The 19,905-nt window shown below is 42.2% G+C and overlaps 1 protein-coding gene and 1 pseudogene across 1 annotated transcript in view; one reads left to right on the top strand and one right to left on the bottom strand.

The window, feature by feature from the left end:
• LOC147010447 (uncharacterized) overlaps window positions 1-19,905 on the top strand; it is a 188,325-nt pseudogene that overhangs the window by 46,374 nt on the left and 122,046 nt on the right.
• The window catches only part of LOC147010448 (uncharacterized), a 34,714-nt gene continuing 15,368 nt past the window's right edge, over window positions 560-19,905 (bottom strand). Inside the window, exons 3-7 of the mRNA XM_085860134.1 lie at window positions 14,762-15,091; window positions 11,901-12,245; window positions 10,483-10,827; window positions 7,209-7,310; window positions 560-2,979 (exon numbers count right to left, since the gene is read on the bottom strand). Coding sequence (XP_085716260.1) covers window positions 7,213-7,310; window positions 10,483-10,827; window positions 11,901-12,245; window positions 14,762-15,091 — 1,118 coding nt within the window. The 3' untranslated portion in view covers window positions 560-2,979; window positions 7,209-7,212. The remainder of the gene's footprint in view (window positions 2,980-7,208; window positions 7,311-10,482; window positions 10,828-11,900; window positions 12,246-14,761; window positions 15,092-19,905) is intronic.

Here is a 19,905-nt window from a genome sequence, read left to right on the forward strand (position 1 = left end):
GTCAGAAGACCTCTTACCTCGATAGAAAGTGAGTAAGGTACCAGAAGATGATTGCGGAAGTCATAAAATCCTGGCATGATGATTATGTGATGACCATGATTACTGGCTCCCCCTGAGATGATCTGCCGAGGAGATTCTCATCATGGTGTAAGCTACAAGTGTGCATCTCATGGCTCTCACAGTTCATGCAGTATTTGCGGTCTAAAGGCAAGCCAGAACCTGCTCCTCATCCAGCTCCAAGAGATAGTAGCCTGACAGAGATGTGAACTTCATCTGGGCTTTTTGTCAAACTGGTTCAAGAACAGTACCTTCAAGATGAGTACGAGGCTTTGGCATCCGGTAAACAAGTCAAGGCTAACAGCAGGCTCACAGCACTCTGGCCCAATTCAACTGAATGGTGCAATTTGCGTCGGAGGTCGCTTGCAATGTACACCAATCTTTTCAGATGCTATCCATCCCATGGTTGTGCCCAACGAACATCCCATTGTAGTCCAGGCGATGGGTCGAAAATACAGCTAGAATTGCTCAGTAAGTGATAAAAGCATGAGACTTGGCACAATTATTCTTCAACCCATACTGTTTATTTTCAAGGGTGGAGCCATTGAATACAGCATGTTCCTTAGCAACGGTTGCTAGGTAACAAATTTACCCTAGCAACGGGCTTTTTAAGCCTATTTACTACATTCGGAAAGGTTGGTGCTATGTTACAGAACATCAGAACTATCAGTAGACATGTTTTAAAGACAATTATTGTCATCAGAAAACAAAACACAATAATTAGTGTCACCACAAAACAAATTAGCATTTGTTTTGTTGCTAGGTAATGGATAAACAATACCAACTGTCTATGTATATATTTATCCTCTATTTGTAAATGATGCTTCTGCTTCACATTGCCTAATGGCCGACAGAAGAGGAATGTTTTGGGTAAATAATCTATACAGGTTGTCATAATTGTTATTAAAAAGTAACAAAACATTAAACATTTAGTTGCTTAGTAATCTATATACCATGGCAACCATCTGAGTACACATAGAAGACTACCTGTGAACACGGGATTCACTTAACTCATTAACTCAACTTAAACATAACAGTCTTGTTATCAATAGAAGACCTTCTTCCTGGAAATATAATGAAAGCAATGGTATTTTACACCATACATTAAATCAAAACATTGTTACTACACAATACATTCACGGTAGCAACCAGCAACTAGCAACTGTCAATTATGTTGTCACCTTGGACTTTCTTTGGACCTTCGCCATAGCTTTAAGCATTGCCACAATTTCTCCTGCATGTGCAGTAAACAGTGCATTGTAAGTGCGCTCGTACACATTTGCAGTCTCTACACCTGCTCCTACATGCACACTTCAGCAGCTCTGGGCAGGATGCACTGGCTTCTGGCAGATTTGTCCACAGGAGCTTCTACTGTTCTGGGCAAGTCCATCCCCACTCAGCAGGAGAGGGTAACTGGCGATATGGCATGGTAGTACGCCCCCAGTAGTGCCCACCTTGCAATACTGCCCTCCTGATATGTTGCTGTAGGGCAGCCTTGCTGGGAGGAAGGGCTGACATCTGACACCCTTTGAGTGTGAGTAGAAGCTTCCTAACTTCGTTGATTGAGGCACATGTTGATGTCCTGTCATAGAGAAGGATACTGAAATACTCGAGGGAAGCTTCTGTCTCTTCAGATATTTGCTCTGATGAATCGTGCAGCTCAAAGAAGGCTCTAGTGAACTCATCATGTGTTTCCCACACTTTCCATGCAGTCTTCTTTCCCACTTGGGCAAACTGGTGATGTGGATTTTTTTAACCCACCTTGTTGTGATCGTTGTCCTCCTGAAGGATTCTAACTGGCCGATTGTGGAATCCTATTTGACTTCAGACAGAGTTTAACGTTTGTCCGATTTGATTATAAAATCCTACAAAACCCTATCGACACTGATAAAACTGATGTCCACACAAGTCCTTCCTTGTGAAACAATTTATTTCCTAATTATACACCATACACTTCTCACCCTTGTACAATGAACTTAAGAATCCCCATTTGTTTGCAATATTATTTGGTTCTATTTCATTTATTCTTACTTTAGTTAACAGTTAGACCAACCCGATTCAATTCACTTCTACATTACATCAGAGAGTTTTATTCTAACTTGGTACTTGGTCAGTTCCGAGGAGTACGAGCCACTGAGAAACTATACTTCCTCACGTGCTCGCACTGAGAACAATGTGCCTTTCAAAACATTTTATACTTCCATGAGAGAGAGGTTGGGGGATATTCACCCAGACTGTAGACGTGTCCTTTAGACAAAAAGCCACTTCGTACATTTTCTAAGCAAAGGTTCATTTATCAGCTCGGTCACTCTGCTCCAGAACAACACATTTCTTATCATTTAGGGCAAAAGTCTTTTGGCCAGAAATGACAGCCAATTCAATTTGCAGCATAAAAGTTACATTTCTGAAACTCCATTTGTTACAATTTAAAATACATTAATATAAATTTTTCCCCCACACTGGGATACAGTGTCACAGCCTGTGAAAGCATGAAACACCGGAAGTACTCAGGATTTTTGTGGGCCAAGTGATGCACATATCTCATGAGCCGGGATGAAGTGAAAGTCCTTTCCACTACCAAATGCAATCCAGAGTTCTATCCTTCCTAGCTGCTGTACAGCCGCTACCGCTAGCACAACTACATCGGTATCCACTGTTCGAACAAGGATCTTGTGAAAGCCCTGCATGACAGCGTCAGCGACATGTACCATAATCCTGGAATCTGCTTCCTCGTGATTGCAGGGAGCAATGTTGGTCGTGTCTCGTGCAGGTACACAGAGTACAGTATCACCATCGGTAACAACAAGAAGCTTCTCTGCTGATGCACTTGCTATCAGTTCATTGTTCAGATTGAAGGATCTTCTCAGCTATGGTTTTATAACCTGCATCAGTGGGGCATGTCAATTGTTCTTTGCTGTCTACCTGACAAAGAACACATTTGGACTAGTTAGTTGTCAGGGTATCTGAAGGTGAGGGGCTTGCCATTTTTAAGCATGCAGGGGTAGGTTAGTTGACCATTACCACATCTTCCACCACCAAATAGAAGCTATACATACCTGCACAGAAAAAAAAACAACATTCAGGGATATGATTGAATAAATAATCAACAGGAACATGCATTCATTGTTTATTATTATTGTCCTCTACAAATAGGCAACCAGTGTTGGTGTCAAAGCCACCCAATGCTCGCCTGTTGAAACATTTATCGTTTTTAAAAGACGAGTCGTACAATTAATATTTTTTATAAAGCATTGCAGTGAAGTATAATTATAAAGCAATATATGTATTTGTATATTGTAATCAGTAACAAGAGTGCAAGTGAGCACAATATACGCCCTAACAAAAAGGTATATACAGAATTGTGCTACAACATGGAAAACAGCATCCTGGTTGCCATGACAACCACTTTAGATGACGAACGTATGTCGCTACACACCGTCTCCACAGTCTGTACCTATGTACCAAATATGAAACGTGAAAGTTGAAAACTTTGGGAGTTAGAGTGCGGACAGGAACGGATAGACAGACAGACAGAGACGGACGGACGACTGGAATCGCATAATACGCCCCAATATATATATATATATATATATATATATATATATATATATATATATATATATATATATATATATATATATATATATCGGGCGTAGAAAAAATAGTGTGGTAGATAAAAACATTAGAAAGGAAACTAGAGGGGGAGCACTCGGGAGAGTGCAAAACCTCCGCCGCCAATACTGCTGGGTCACTCAAGTGAACCTTATATCTTATTCATTAAATATGATGTCAACAGTGCTGACAGTTATAGTTCTTTTCTCCAACATTTTTTGTGGGGGGGGGGGGGGTTGGAAATCACTTAAAACATGTAAAAATGCAAAAAAACAATTTTTTTTGGGGGGGGGGTGAGGGACCAAGTCCAAAATCTAATGGCATGATCCTTGGACCATACCTAACCCCCCACCAAGTTTCGTCGAAATCCGTCAAGGAGTTTTTTCCGTAATACAAAAAAATTTAACATTTTCACGCTGATGTTCACGCCGGGGGTATCGCAATAGCTCTCTGTTCTTCGAACAGGCGAGCTAAAAATAAGTGAGAGGGGAATGCTCAGATGGTGATACAAACAGGGAAATATGTTGCCTAGCAAAGGTTATGAAGCCTTCTGCAGTGAACAATTGCTCCAGAGTAATGTTAGCATCAGGAGTAAAATTTTAGATATTAAAATACATCATGAGTTTTGAAAAATTAGTATGCAGACATCCTATATACTGGTTGCTAAGGAAAATATGTTGCCTAGCAACCATTTTAAGCCTTTTGCAGTTGACAATTGCTCTCGAGTGATGCAAATATGACGGGTAAAGTTATAGATAATAAAATACGTTGTAATTGATAAGTAAAATTGGTCTGCAGGCATCTTTTCTGCTGGTTGCTCAGGAAAATGTTGCCGAGCAACTGAAATTAAGCTTTGTGTTGTTGACAATTGCTCCAAATTGATGTTTATATGAAAATTGAAGTTGTAGATATTAAAATACATCATAATCATTTAATAAAATTGGTCCACAGTCATCCTATGTGCTGGTTGCTAAGGAAAATATGTTGCCTCGTGACCGTTGCTATGCTATATACAGTTCACATTGGCTCCACCCCTGAAAACGTTTAGAATGTTGTGCTGAACATTTGTGCAAAGTTTCATGCTTTTATCACAATATGAACAATTTTTTCACCCCTCGCCTTGACTATTGCCAAGATATTTATCGGACACTATCACCAAGCTCTCGGACCTGCCGGCCGTGAACACGTTTTGGCAGCACTTCATCAGTGCCATTGGATTCTTAATGCTCGTGCCTTAACCCGTCAAGTTCTACGATGCTGTATTGACTGCCGCAAGAGATTTGAGACCACCATGAAGCAGATGATGGGGGACCTCCCAAGAGTGAGATTGACTCCATGCGAACCTCCGTTCACTTGCAGCAGTTTAGACGTATTTGGACCTTTCTACATCAAGCGAGGATGAAACACTGAATTGGTTTATATATTGGCTCCCTCGAATCAGCTTCCTTCATCCAAGACGTGCGTCACTTTATCTGTATTAGAGATGCTGCCAAGGAGATCTGGAGCGACAATGGTATGAACTTCACTGGAGGAGAGAAGGAATTTCAGCTAGCCCTTCGAAAGTGTGACCAGATGGCTATTTAGCGAGCTTTACACAAGGAGGAGGTCGAGGGGCATTGTGAGCCATTCAAGAAATGGCATTTTCAACCCCCCATGGTGAGCCATATGTCAGGAGTATGGGAGCGACTCATCAGCAGTGTTAGAAGGACAATGAAGGCTATCCGCGGTCACCCTTATGCCTTTGTCAGTCAAGAAACTCTTCGCACATTGTTCGCTGAGGCAGTAGGGATATTAAATACTCATCCACTGTGTCCAAGCAGCGATGAACCAAATGACTGGAAGCCAATAATACCGAGTCACCTTCTCCAGCAATGCCAAGGTCGAGACATTCCGCCGGGAACCTTCGATGACAAGGAGGTAGTGTCACGGAAGCAGTGGTGTAGGGGGCAAGTCCTTTCAAACCACTTCGAGAACAGATGGATGCACGAATACCTTCCTCTGTTACAGGAAAGAAAGAAATGGATCCTCGAGAGATGCAACTTGGCAGCCAACGACCTAGTCCTCCTTGTCGATGATAATCTGCCCCGCGGACACTGACATCTCGACCGAGTAACGAGGGTGTTCCCTGGCCCCTGACGGGGTTGTACGAACAGAAGAAGCTGCTGGGTTTGTACGAAGTTTGTCTGCTGGAGGAAGCAACTCAAGATGACGGGACAAGACCCTCAAACGGACATTATAAACTTCAAGGAATATGTATGCATGTGTGTGAGTGCCATGAACGCCTCTGTTTGTTTAACTCTCTTAAAATGTTGAATGACCCCTTAGTTCGTTCAAACGGGGGACCATGTTGAGGCTCGGCAACATCATCAACAACAACATTTCCCATCAACACCTTTGGCGACATTTTGTTTTCCTATTTGCCATATAATGCAGCATTTTGCTTCGAAGCATTACAAACCTCTGTTTATCTCCGTTTTATGTTTTCCCTTGAGTATTCACTCATTCTACGGGTACGAACACTTGGTAGGTTATCTTGTGATGAAAATACCTCTCTGTAACACTTTAAATCGTTTGGCATTTGTGGTCATATTTATACGCTTTATTGCTCGATATTTCCACGCTACTTGTTTGAACTTCTGTCCTATTTGTATGATTTTGTTCGTTCGAGAATAAAACGGCATTCTTTGGGAAAGCTGTCATCACGTTCATGTTCGTACGTCCGTCGGAGTGGTACAGGTCACCAAGCACCTGCGTACACAAGCTTGCAGGTCTGTGAGTTCATGTCGGCACAAATTGTTGCAAATACTGATCGGCATACAGTACACGCACTATATTTTCCGATGAGGCTGTTTTTCACATTAGTGGTGATGTTAACAGACGCAACTATCACTATTGGACCAAAGTGAACCCACACATCATGGAAGTACATTCATAATAATTAACGTTTTTTTTTATTTTTAAAATTTCTCGATAATTTGTGTTTCATGAAAAGTTGTTCCATCTATTATGTCCTTCACAATATTAATCCAGTTTTATTTCATTGTCATGTCACCGTGCTACGCACGGGTGGGGGCCCGAAGGGACACAGACGATGTGGAAACGGTGACTGCCAAACCACGAACCACTAAATTCCACATTCCTGTGCCACCTTCAATCGAATGTTAGGCATGGACAGCTGGTTCATGAATGACTTGGGCAAAAACTTACTGCAGCTGACCCCCACCAGTAGGTGGGTAATGTTTCTATATATTGTCAATGGTGAAAGTGCAAATGTGAGCGAAACATCGCAACGTCTCACGGGTGGAAACCGAGAATCTCCATCGTGTTTGTTATCAGATGTGATTAAGACAGTCGTGGCGTGGTAAACTGCACAAGACAGATTATTTTATTATTCTCTCCCTCTGTATTTCATATTTATTTATTTATTTTATCCCCCCAAAAAAAGATCCACAATTAATTATTTTATTTCCAAATGACCAAACGTACAGTCAGTGTTAAATGAGAAAAGTAAGAATCAGAAAACAATCAAACTAATTTACCTTCTTATGTCTTGCAGTAACTCAAGAACAGGATCCACAACAGAAGGAATATCACAGGAATGAAGACACCAAGGAGGATTTTTTTGTGTTTTTCTTCTGAACCTGCAAAGTGAAAACCAAAATTAAAATCTCTCCCGAATCCTGTCAAAGATTCCTCATCCTTTTCTCCTGACAAGGTGGAGAGCTTGCTTTCAAACCTCGAGTCAGATTCTGCAACCGGTCCAGACGGCATCAGCCCACGTGTCCTCAAAGCCTGCTCTTCTACTCTTGCTCACCCTCTCTCTGTTCTATTCACCCTCTCATTTTCCCAAGGTCATCTGCCATCTGCTTGGAAATCTGCTAACATCACTGCCCTGCATAAAAAGGTGCAAAAACAGATCCCTGTAACTACAGACCAATCAGCCTTCTCCCAATCATCAGCAAGGTTATGGAATCCATCATCGCTTCAGACATGAAATCCTTCCTCTTCTCCAATGGCTTGATTTCCAATCATCAATTTGGTTTCAGACCAGGTCACTCTACCCTGGATATGCTGCTACTGCTCTCCCATCAATGGATGGAGGTCCTCAATGCCAGACAGGAAATCCGAGCCGTATCCCTGGACATATCACGTGCTTTTGACACAGTCTGGCACCCTGCCCTACTCACCAAACTCTCTTCCCATGGTATTCAAGGCCATCTCCACTCATGGCTCGCAGACTTCCTCTCCTGTCGCAGTCAACGTGTGGCCCTAAATGGAGTTCTTTCATCCCCTCTTCCTGTCCAAGCTGGAGTTCCTCAAGGTAGCGTTCTGGGCCCTGTTCTTTTTCTGGTTTTCATCAATGATCTCTCGGACTCTCTGGAAAATCCTCTATTTCTCTTTGCCGATGACTCCACCCTCTGCCATACCATCTGTCATCCCTCAGACCGGCAAGCAGCAGCTTCTTCGCTCACTGCAGATCTGGATAAAATCACAAACTGGTCCAACACGTGGAACATGTCTTTCAATCCAGACAAATCTCACACTCTCACTATGTCTCTTCGAAAGGACCGTTTACAAAACCCCCCCATCCACTTTCTCAACAATGCTCTGGAAGAAGTCTTTTCTTTCAAGCTTCTGGGTCTCACTATCTGCCATGACCTTTCCTGGGAAAGTCACATTTCCAACCTTGCCTTAAAAGCCAGTCGCCGACTGGGAATCCTCCGTCGTGCAAAGTCCTTCCTCGGCCCTCTTGAGCTCCTGACCACTAACAAAGCTTTTGTCCGTAGCCTGATGGAGTACTGCTCTCCCCTCTGGGCTGGTGCTCCTGCCTCCCACCTTTCTCGACTCCACGCTGTCGAAACCAGGGCTTTTAAGATCATTGGCATCTCCCGCAATGAAGCTGAGTCTTTGGGCCTCTCACTCAATCACCGCAGGTTGGTCGGTGGTCTTTCTGTCTTCTACCGACTCCTCTCCAGCCTTGCCCCCCCTGCTCTCTCTGCGATTTGTCCCAACCACATTTCCACAGGGCGCTCAAGGTCCGCCAACAACCCCCTTCTGGTAAAACTACCAAAATCACGAATCACTGCTCATCTTCACTCTTTCATTCCTCTTTTTCCCGCCTTTGGAATAAACTTCCTCACTCTATTCTTTCCCATTCTTCCCACCAGGCTTTCAAAACTGCTGTTCACCACCACCTCTTATCTTCCCCCATCCAAATCCTCGATCTTTTCTACCCCCGATAATCCACCCAAGCCCACTTCCTTCAATTCTCCTGCTTTCCTTCATGAAAGTCCCTGTAATGTCCATCTTCTCCTCGCCATGTTCCCCGTCCCATCCCCATCCCTCTCCCTTCCACAGTTCACCTGTGTCTGTTCCCCAATGTTTTGTCCCTTCCACTCCCGCCCCTCTTGTCTTATGCCTCCTTGCTGTGAGTTGTGTGTTAGCTCTCATACGAGCCTCGACCAAGGTATACAAAAAAAAAAAAAAAAAAATCGTGTCTGAACTTCCCAGCAGGACCATTTGTAATGATCGAGTTCAGGTCTCAAGATCATTCCTTGCGGTGGATTTGTTTGGATTGTATTTGATCCACAATTTTACCATTGAGTACAAAATTAACATTTTAACACAACAATAAAAAAAATCTAAATATATTGTTCTGGTTTTGGAAAACTTACCCCAGAGGGAGAGCATACATGGATATGTAGGTGACCTGAAGATCAGTTATTTCATTGGTCTTTGTGTAGATGGTCCTAGCTCCCTTGTCAAAGGGTTGGGGGGGGGGGTGAAGGCTCTCGCTATGGCCTTGGGCACGTAAAGGGTGGGGTTGGGGGCTTCGTTGAAAGTTCCCTCAGAATGGCATGGCAATTTCCACAAGTCACGTCATGGACCCGCCCCCATCGGCTATGGCTCAATGAGAGAGAGAAAGAGAAAGAGAAAGGGAAAGGAAGCTTGTGGGAGGAAGGAAGAAAGCCAATGTGAAGAAGAGGTGATAACAGAATGCAACGTAATTTGCCTGTCAGTGAACGTTCGTGCCTAGAAGGAGGTTTATGATCAGTGTAAGAAGAGAAAGGCAGAGAGCGAATGGGACAGGCTCGCATGAGCAGGGACAAAAAGAGCTCCTGAGCAGAAGACTGAGAAGGCTCATGAGGGAAGGAACGAAAATTTGTTAGGGTAAAGAAAGCAAGGTTTCATGAGCAGTTGGTGTTGAGCTTCCCAACTCTCATCTCCAGTAACCTCCAGCCAGTCATCCCAAATTCTCATCTCCAGCGCTTCAGGCATCACAGCATGGACAACGTCTTGTTGCCCTCTGCTATCTTGACTAACGTCGCCCTGAGACATCTACTATCAGAATCACGAAAGTTCGCACCAAGTGGTGTACGTAAGTACGAATGTAAGTGCGAATGTGCGGACCGCTCTTTGGATTATCTATCTGTTTTGGAGAAAAATAATCGGAGGAATTACTTATCAACACATCATCATATTTCAAAGATGTTCCCACTTGTCTTTTTTTTTGTATACATTGTCGAGGCTCGTATGAGAGCTAACAAATAACGCACCACAAGGGGGGCAGGAGACAAGAGGGGAGGACAAAACAGTGGGGAACAGAGACATTAGGAGATCTGTGGAAGGGAGAGGGATGGGGTGAGGAACACGGGGTACACAAGATGGACATAACAGGGACTTTCAGGACCGTACACGACAGGGAACTTTTGGGAAGGAAAGCAGTCTTCACTGAAACATGAAATCCACGATATTAGAGATCTAAGCAAAATGGTTAGAACTACATATATTGGACTGAACTGAGAGACTTACGGATGAGAAGGATCGTCGATGTAGATCCCTCCTTGTAATTGGGGTAACGTATTGTACAGGTGTAAGTTCCATTTTCATGAAATTCGACATTCTTGAGGATCAGAATAAAAGAATTCCTGTTTGGTATTCTGGAGATATTCATCCTTCCATCCAGGACTTGTTCTTCTCCATTATGAAAAAGGTAAAATGGGTTCTTGTTGGAATCTTTGTGGAACTCGATCGAAAGGAGATAACTATCAATAGAAGGTGAACCTTCCTGCGTGTCGAGAGAGAATGTGAAAATGAAGCTCGAATCATCACCAGGTGTTACTTCAACAGTCTTTGTACTCTTCACCATCACGTGACCTGTAATGGACAAACAATGAGTTTCACAAAATGGAGAAAAACATCTTGCACATTATATCGTGCTCTGTATTTACCAAAACTCAGAATAAACAAATGGTTTTGTGAATCAAAAGAAAGATTGTTTTAAGAGTTTGTAAAATTAAACAATGCTAATTAAAAATATAAACCTTATTTTATTAATGGATTTTCTTGTTAGTTTTTCTGAAAAGTTTTATTTTCACCAAAGGACCAAACACTGTGTGCACGACCCAGTAAGTTGTTTCGTTTTATTATTTTACAAGCAAATAAAACTCATCACTTCACTGATGGGAACATTAAGAGAATGGAGGGGGCGGGGGGGGGGAGGGTAGAGAAAGAGAGAGGGAAGGGCGAATGTGCCGACATTCGTTGGTGGATGTTAAAGATCCAACGGTGTCCTTTGTGAAGAAGAGGCAAGCTATCATCGGCACTGTGGACAAATTACAAATCCTGCCCTAACCAGTGGAGGCCACTTCATCAGTGGAACAGCCACACCCTGAGCCAATGACGCTACCCCGCAGCGTTGTGCAGCATACAAACAAAGTACGAGTATCATTTTAAATATTCACACAAATTTGTGGAATAACCAGTACAAATTAAAATTGTAGTTTAAAAAACGTTTACATTTAAGATCATTTTCGATTCAGTTATATATATATATATATATATATATATATATATATATATATATATATATATATATATATATATATATATATATATATATATATATATATATATATATATATAATGGGTCCTTGTGCACAGTGAGTCACGTGTTCTGAACAACAAGAAATGTTTACTTAGTGTGAAATAAATAATTGATGAGGAGACGCTTCTTCACGTTTCGTTTTGTAATCAGTGAAATTAATTGATTATAATCACTAGTGATTGAAACACAGCAAATAAATAAATATGTCACATTTACATTTGTGGTTGAAGTTTTGATTGAAGAATCATTGAAACTCAAAGTGATGAGACAATGCATCCTTAACATGGTCACCATGTCCCTCTCTAATCCACACTGCAGGTACACGGTAAACACGGACACTTACCCATGTACAGGGTTGTAACTGCAGAACCTTGGATACAGTGAGGATAGTTCACCTTGCAGGTATAATTCCCATAATCATCAGGATTCACAGATTTGAATGTTGATGAAAATGTTCCGTGATGTACCCCGGTCACGGACATGTTCAAACCGTCCATGTGATGTTCTCGTACATTGGAAAAACGAGCAATTGGCTGTTTGTTGGAGTCTTTGTTCCACTCTATAGAAAATGCTGGGGAATCAATGAAAATTTGAACTCCACTTGAACCCGTAGAGAAGTTACAGGTGAAGGTAGATTCTTCACCAGGTGAAGCCTCAATGAACTTGGGGCAGTGAACAAACAATTTAGCTGAAAACACAAACAATAGGATTTGATTAAAATGAACTCACAGGTAAAAGGGGTTGCACATAATCATGGAATTCCTCCTGATGATAATGTTGAAGTAAAATAATTAATCCCATCTTAGGAAATGTTTATAATACGCTACACCAACAATTTATGGCCATATAAAGTGATATAAAGTTCTGTGGATCACATGACTATCATAAAGCATTCGTGTTCTGCATTAATCATGCTGAACCAAGTTTTTCCATTGTGGGATTGGCCCTCTTTGTCCACAAATATACGTACTCATTTTCTCCTTGTATGCTTTCAAATGCTTTTAAATAATGTGGAAGTGTAAACAATTATTTGAAAATATCATTGTGATTGTCACTAAAACCATGAGCTCCTATTCTGGAGCCAGTAAATTTAAGTTTTCACTGTGCTGGAATCAAAGGATTGTAAATTAAAAAAAAAAGTCCCCAATGATCCCTACCCTAAACAGCCCTTTGAGTTCCATAGATAAATATGCAGTAGATTAGAATTTACTATAATATGCTCTCCAGCTAACTTTAAGATATACTAGCAGGGGTACCCGGTGTTGCCGAGCAACGTCGGGTCCCTCTTCCCACCCCATCCCTTCCCCCACTGGCCATCTCAACATCATACAGCACATGAGCAATTTGGTTATAATGAAAACGTACCTTGTTCAGACCCACACATCCACCCCCAGACACGAACTCAGCTTTATATAGTAGATTAGATTAGATTAGGTAACAATGAGACACCTCACATGAAACTGCCATATTTACATGATATTTTTACTCTTGTTAATCTTTTCTTCTTCTCCCTCAAATAGTAATCAGAAAAAAACTTTCTATCCTCTATCCTCCATCATATCAATTTTCTATGAGTTATCATCTGGAACCTTTTTAATAACATATATCCTCCATCATATCATTTTCCCATGAGTTTTAGCATGTTACTAGATGGCCCGTGAATCCGTTGCATTCCCGTTGTGACAATGGTTAATGAAAAAAATCATTTCAAAATAAAAATAAAATATAGCTCCAGCAAACTATACCGTGGAGGTTGTTTGCATTGATCAAATTTTCCCAAAGAGTACTTGACTGAATCGGGAATTGATTTTTAAAATATTTTTTTCGTTGCCCGATTTGAACGAAACTTGATACTGCACATCACAGGAGAATGGTGAGTATGGTGGCCCTAAAAGTTTTGCACTATCGTGTACTGTTTTGACAGTATTTTGGGAACATACATACATACATACAAGATGAGAGTTTTAGTCATAGATAGTCATAAAAAAGGCTCCAATTATTAGTGCATTCCTGCTGTTGCAGACATCGCAACGTGATGACGTCATGCATAGGGACGTCTTTTTTCATACTTTACACAGAAGCAAACATGGGATATTCATTTCAAATTCTGGTAAACAATCATTGAATTATAAGTGACACGTCGCTCTGTCACACACAGAAAGTAACTGCGTTTGACATCCCACAAATATATATTTTTTAAATGAAATATCATGATTTTCTTACCTCTGCATAATATGAGAATTGACGCACCTTCATTGAGCGGTGTATATAAGACAGCTGCCGCGATTGCTGCGGACAAAACATGTATTACCTCATTTGAGTTGTAATCAAAATGTTACTTTTTTTCCTCAAAATGGTATCTTCATGGAATGATAGAAGATGCGTTGTTCAGTCTTCAAATGTACATGAGGCCTTTCAAACAATCTGAGCAATGTGGAGAGAAAAGATGGTGGCGATTTTTGGACGGCTGGAGGGCATGGCCTGTAGAATGGGCGGTGCTTATGACCCCCAGACACGAACTCAGCTTTATTATTATACGAGACGACCCGTGACCCAGTTGGGTTCCCGTTGTGACAGCAGTTGATAAAAAAAATTCAAAAAAAAGAAGAAAAAGATAACTCCAGCGAACTATACCGCGGAGGTTGTTTGCATTGATCAAATACTCCCAAAGAGTACTTGACTGAATCGGGACTTGATTTTTTAATAATTTTTTTCGTTGCCCGATTTGAACGAAACTTGATATTGCGCGTCAACGTGAAAAAAAACAACGGAGAAAAGGAAGTCGAAGAAATTATTGTGCGTAATCTTCTAAACACAATTTTATTTATTAATGAACACGGAAGTATTAGATCAAAATGGCGATGTTTATTTTATGCTTCAAAATAAATCGTTCTTTGTATATACTTTGTCTATCATGGAGCACTCACGAAATGTGAACAGTCTGGATTCATAAAAATAATTATTTTAATTTTTACTTCCTTATTTTTTTTCATTTCTCGAGAAAATATTTTCACCCCAACTAAACACCAAATACTGAATTGGAGTCATGACAAGGAACCAGACTCGTCACAAGGAACCAGAATAAGTAAAGAGCAAAGAGAGAGGGAAGATTTTGTCCATGGTATTTTGAATAACAGTAATGGCATCATACTTTAAACAAATAAATATTCCAGAGTGTGAGAAAAGGGGGGGGATTAAGCTCACATTGCAAAATAATGGAATTCCTCCGAGTTTCTCCATTGTATGTAACAATACATGTTAACATGTCCACTTGAGTCACGTGGTTGAGAATCAGCGTCGCGTCTCCATTTCTCAGGTTTTGTTCATTCATCATTGCTCGTCCCTTGTATGAAGAACTTGGTTCAATCTTCCCATTTTTATAGGTGAGGATTGTGGAACCATGTATCCATTCCACCTCTAGCTTTCTGAGATCAATTGATCCAGAATTATCATCCAAGGTGAAGGTGCAGGGAAGAGATACATTTTCACCATCCACAAATCCCATTTCAGATGGTGACTCAACCTTCAACCCACCTGGAACAGGAAGAGAGAGAGAGAGGGGGGGAGGTTGGAGGGAGGGTTAGTTTGATTACATAGATGGTTTAGTTTGATTGTATAGATTGTTAAATATTAGTCTTGTTTGGATGGAATGAAATTAAAGCGGTTTTTGAACCAATTGTGCGATTGTGCTTATTCTCTCTCAGGTAGCCATGATCGACGATTTCCTCCATTACACATCCATTGTTATCATCGTGTAGTCCTCCTGAAACTGAAAAGCATGTGGAGAGAACAATGTACAGTCCCCTTGGATGGGATGTTCAGCCGGTTGTCCCATCTGCAGTCACATCAATGGTTCTGCATGTGTTTCACCTTCTTCCTTCTTCCTTCTTCAAATCCCAAATCAAAGTTGAAATTGAAATTTATTTGCACACAAATGGAAAATTGTACTTTCAAACAAATCTCACAATCTTGGGATAAAATATTGTATTTATGTTACAAACTTGCAAAAGAACCCGGCATCCTCCCAGCCATCCCCCTCCCTTCTTCCTTCCGTAAAGGTACCCGGCATTGTTCTGGATCTAACGTACATCTATTGGGCTAACACAATTAAGCACAAACAGGTAGTAGACAAAATAAATGGAAACACCTGATAAATGAGGGACACCAAGTATATTGAAAGTAACGGCTTCAACACAGGTGTGGCCCATGTGTTAGTGAAGCAAATAACATCCCAGCATGCTTTGGGTCATGTATAAAAAATGCTGCACAGAAGTAGGGGAATAATGTTGATTGTGAGACGTTTCCCCAAATATTAAGTCAATGGGAGAGAGACTTTCCCTTCTGCACCTCGGTATTAAATCCTTCCACCCATATCCCTCCTACAACCACTCAACAGACACTCACTGATGTTAATTGTCACTTACCCATGTTTGCTCCCTGTCGAGCATTTATATCACAATCAAGATTCTAATCTACTTCTGTGTGCATGAATGAGAGACACTCACCATATTCTAACCTCTTTATTATCTATTATACCAATATCTTGACATTAAACTCAGAAAGAGAGCCAATGAATATCTGTTTGGATTCTATTTTATGTAATTGTTTTCTCTTGTGGCAATCATCACCATTAAAATATTGATAAACAATTGTTGGAACTTGGTTCGCGGTTCAAATAAGTTTGTTGAGTGAAGATGAGATTTTTTTTAATTTTTGGATACATTGTTGAGGCTCGTATGAGTTATAATCAGTTATAATCAAGAAATGCAATGTATAATGATGATACAAAAGCAGGTAATAGTTTAACCATGGCAGTTCCCCTTTAAGGTATATTTGGATTTTGTGATTTATGATAAAGTTCTGTGTGGAGTTAAAATTAGATTTCAACTACAAAGGAATGATGATGATGAAAACTAGGACATTCCTTGATGTCGTGACATTGTCAGGTATGCCTCTGCCCACATTATTACATCAATATACATACTTGTACCAAGTTTGATTTAAATCCCTGAACCCAGATTCAAAATATTAAATAATCCTGGGTGCCAAACCATGCGTCCGATCAGGTTGATATTCAAAACATATTGTTGTGGGCCAGGGTTCGGTGGCTATAAACGACCACCAGGGGGAGCAGTAGGGTCGTCTCCACCGAACACCCCGGAATTTAGGTCGTGACTCGGATAAGTCCGAAAGGTCACAGGTCCCTTAGCGGACCATGGTCGCCAATATTTTGATGGCGTGGGGTAGGGTTAATTGCCTAACTTCAATATACCTAAGTACCCACGTCGTCAAATTACTGGGGAAGTCACACCCTCGACGGACTCTGTCGAACCAAGTCGCTCTAACGACCTCAGTCCGGTGTAACCGAGCGGAATTACCAGAGTCTGTCGGTCCAAACGACAACTTACGGCACACGGCCTCCCTAATTCTCAATATGCATCGTGCTAAACCAATGAAAGAAAGTACCAGACAACGAGCTGGTACATTGAACAATTGGGGGGGGGGGGTTATTTATAATGGGGCAGGGGAGCACAGAAAGCAGTGTTATCACGACTTTAAGAAATGCAATTTACAATGTACAAGGAACTTAAACAGTTTCTACTTACAGGACGGCGCCACACACACACACACACACACACACACACACACACACACACACACACACACACACACACACACACACACACACACACACACACACACACACACACACACACACACACACACACACACACACATACACACACACACACACGAAATGGACCCCGTCAAGTCTTTATTTTGGCCTTTCAGCTCGGAGGGAAGGCGAGCTGAGGGCAAGAGCCTACACTTGCACCTGTCCACCCCGTGCGGTCTGGTCAAGCTTGTCCGGTGGCGGGACTCGAACCCACCGCCACAACGCAGCACCAAGCACTAGGGACGAGGGAAAGAGTGACGGACGCCAGCCAGCACGAAGGCGGACGAGGCAAGAGATGATGAGGCGACCAGCGATCAAGCCCGAAAAAGCTTCCCCTGATCAGGCGCCACCAGGTGAGGCAGACCCAGACCGCCAGACAAAACAGGCCGATCACTCAGCCTCTCTTGAGGTGGGAGCGATTTCTTTCCTCGCCACTCACCTCCTGATTGTACGGTTGCATCGCGCGATTCGCTGGCCGTCTCTCATTGGACAGGCCCACGGTAGGCGGGGCAACTCCCACCTTTCTGGGGCGGAGTCGGAGCTGAGGCGATTGTAGCTTCGCCTACCTCCTCACCTAAGGCCACGTGCGTAATGGCGACGGTGGAGCGAGGCGACGGTCCGCTGTTGTTGTTGTTGTTGTTGTTGTTGTTGTAGTTGATGTATAAATTCTAACGATAAAATAACTCGTAGCGCACACACTAAATTCCCATTAGACAGAAGGAGGGATTCCAACTATAAACACATACTTATCAAAATAACTAAGCTTAGGGACTGCTATCTGTTTGTGTGCAAATGGCTTCCATATTCGTAACAATATATTCCTCATGACTCCTGGATCATAACTGACATTTCACACCTTGATTGATGAATCAGTTCAAGAGAAATAATTTTTTAAAAGATTTTCGTTCAAACCAATATGGCTGCCAGACCATGTGACTTACTAATTACACTGAACAACAAAAAATTTTTACTGGAGATGTGTAAAGTGATTTAGACTAATTTGGGTACGCTGATTTCAAAAATCATAACCGTTTTGCTGTATCACGTCAGGGTTTTCAGTAACAGAAATATTCCCATTGCCTAGAAGTCAGGATTTCAATGAAATTTACAAAAATTCATTTATTCATTTATTTCATCATGAATGCTTCAAAATTATAGAAATTACAGAAAAACTCCACTAGAATGTAATTAAAAATGCTTTAGGCATTTGGCTTTGCGTTTGTGCTGCTCTGTGTCAGTTTCACGATGCAGGAACCAGCAGAAATCGCCCATCATGTTCGGGTTGTGCCGCCCTTGGTAACGCGTCTCCATGAGTGAAATCTCTTGGTAGAATCGCTCGCCGTGCTCGTCCGAGACTGCTCCCAAGTTGTCAGGGAAGAAGTTCAGGTGCTGGTGTAGGAAATGGATTTTCAGGGACATCCTGGAGCCAAGTTTCCTGAAGGACTCCAGCAGCTGCTGCACTATTTCTTCATAGTTGTCCGCGCGCTCGTTCCCCAAGAAGTTGTCCGTCACAGCTTTGAAGCTCCTCCACGCTGCCAGCTCTTTGGGGTTTAGAGTTGTCGGAAAAGTTTCGTCCTTCATAATCTGTCGGATTTGCGGTCCAACAAAGACACCAGCCTTGATCTTGGCCTCCGACAAGGTGTTGCCAAACTTTTCCTTGAGTATAAAAATCCACGCCCATTCAGATCCATTGCCCGTACAAAACTTTTCATCAAGCCGAGCTTTATGTGGAGTGGTGGAAGGAAAACCTTGGCTGGGTCGACAAGGGCGACATGCTTCACGTTGTGTCGACCAGGTACATGCTCTTTTCGCTCTTCCCAATCTTTTCTTCGTCCAGTGATTCTTGTCGTCTCTGCTATCCCAGAGACAAAGGAAGCACATGTATTTCGTGTAGCCTGACTGCAGCCCTAACAACAGCGCCACCACTTTCAAGTCTCCGCAGATGTGCCAGTTGAAGTCATTGTACTTGATGGAATCAAGCAGCTGCCGCATAGTCTCATAGGTCTCTGTCATGCCGAACGCGTGAGCCAGTGGGACTGATGGTTTCTCGTTGCCATTGTGGAGCAAAACAGCCTTCAAGCTGTTCTTCCCCGAGTCGATGAAGAGGCGCCAGTCTGCAGGATCGTGATCACACCCAAGTTCTTTCAACAGACCGTTGATGTCACTGCAGAATGTCATCGTGTCTTCCATCTCAAAGAACTCAGCCATGTCTGTGACATGCTCTGAACAAGGATATCTTGGTGTTAGGTTCAAGTAGATTCCACTGCTGCAGCCTTGATCCAAGCAGCTCTGCCTTCGCCTTTGACAGCGAGAGATCTCTTACAAGATCATTTAAGTCTCCCTGGTTCAGAAGGTGTGATTCTTGAGTGTCGGGTTCAAAAGGTTCATCACCATCCTCTTCACCACTGCTTACAGCTATGTTCTGATCAGCTGGAGGTGTTGGAACGGGGTTCTCGTCATCATGAGGCACAGGTTTACGAGCAGAGATGCAGTCAGCGTACTTGATGTGACCTTTATTCTTCTTGTTGAAGCCGGCGATGCTTGTGCAGCAGAAATAACAATCATCATGATGATTCTGCGGCTCACGCCATATCATGGGCACCGCAAATGGCATGCTCGCGCGCTTGCCCACCAACCACTGAGTCAAGGTTGTGTGACAGCTTGTGCAGCA

Source organism: Eptatretus burgeri, chromosome 16 (assembly GCF_056783735.1).
Source record: "Eptatretus burgeri isolate ZD-2024b chromosome 16, Ebu_testis_v1, whole genome shotgun sequence".
Classification (NCBI taxonomy): domain Eukaryota; kingdom Metazoa; phylum Chordata; class Myxini; order Myxiniformes; family Myxinidae; genus Eptatretus; species Eptatretus burgeri.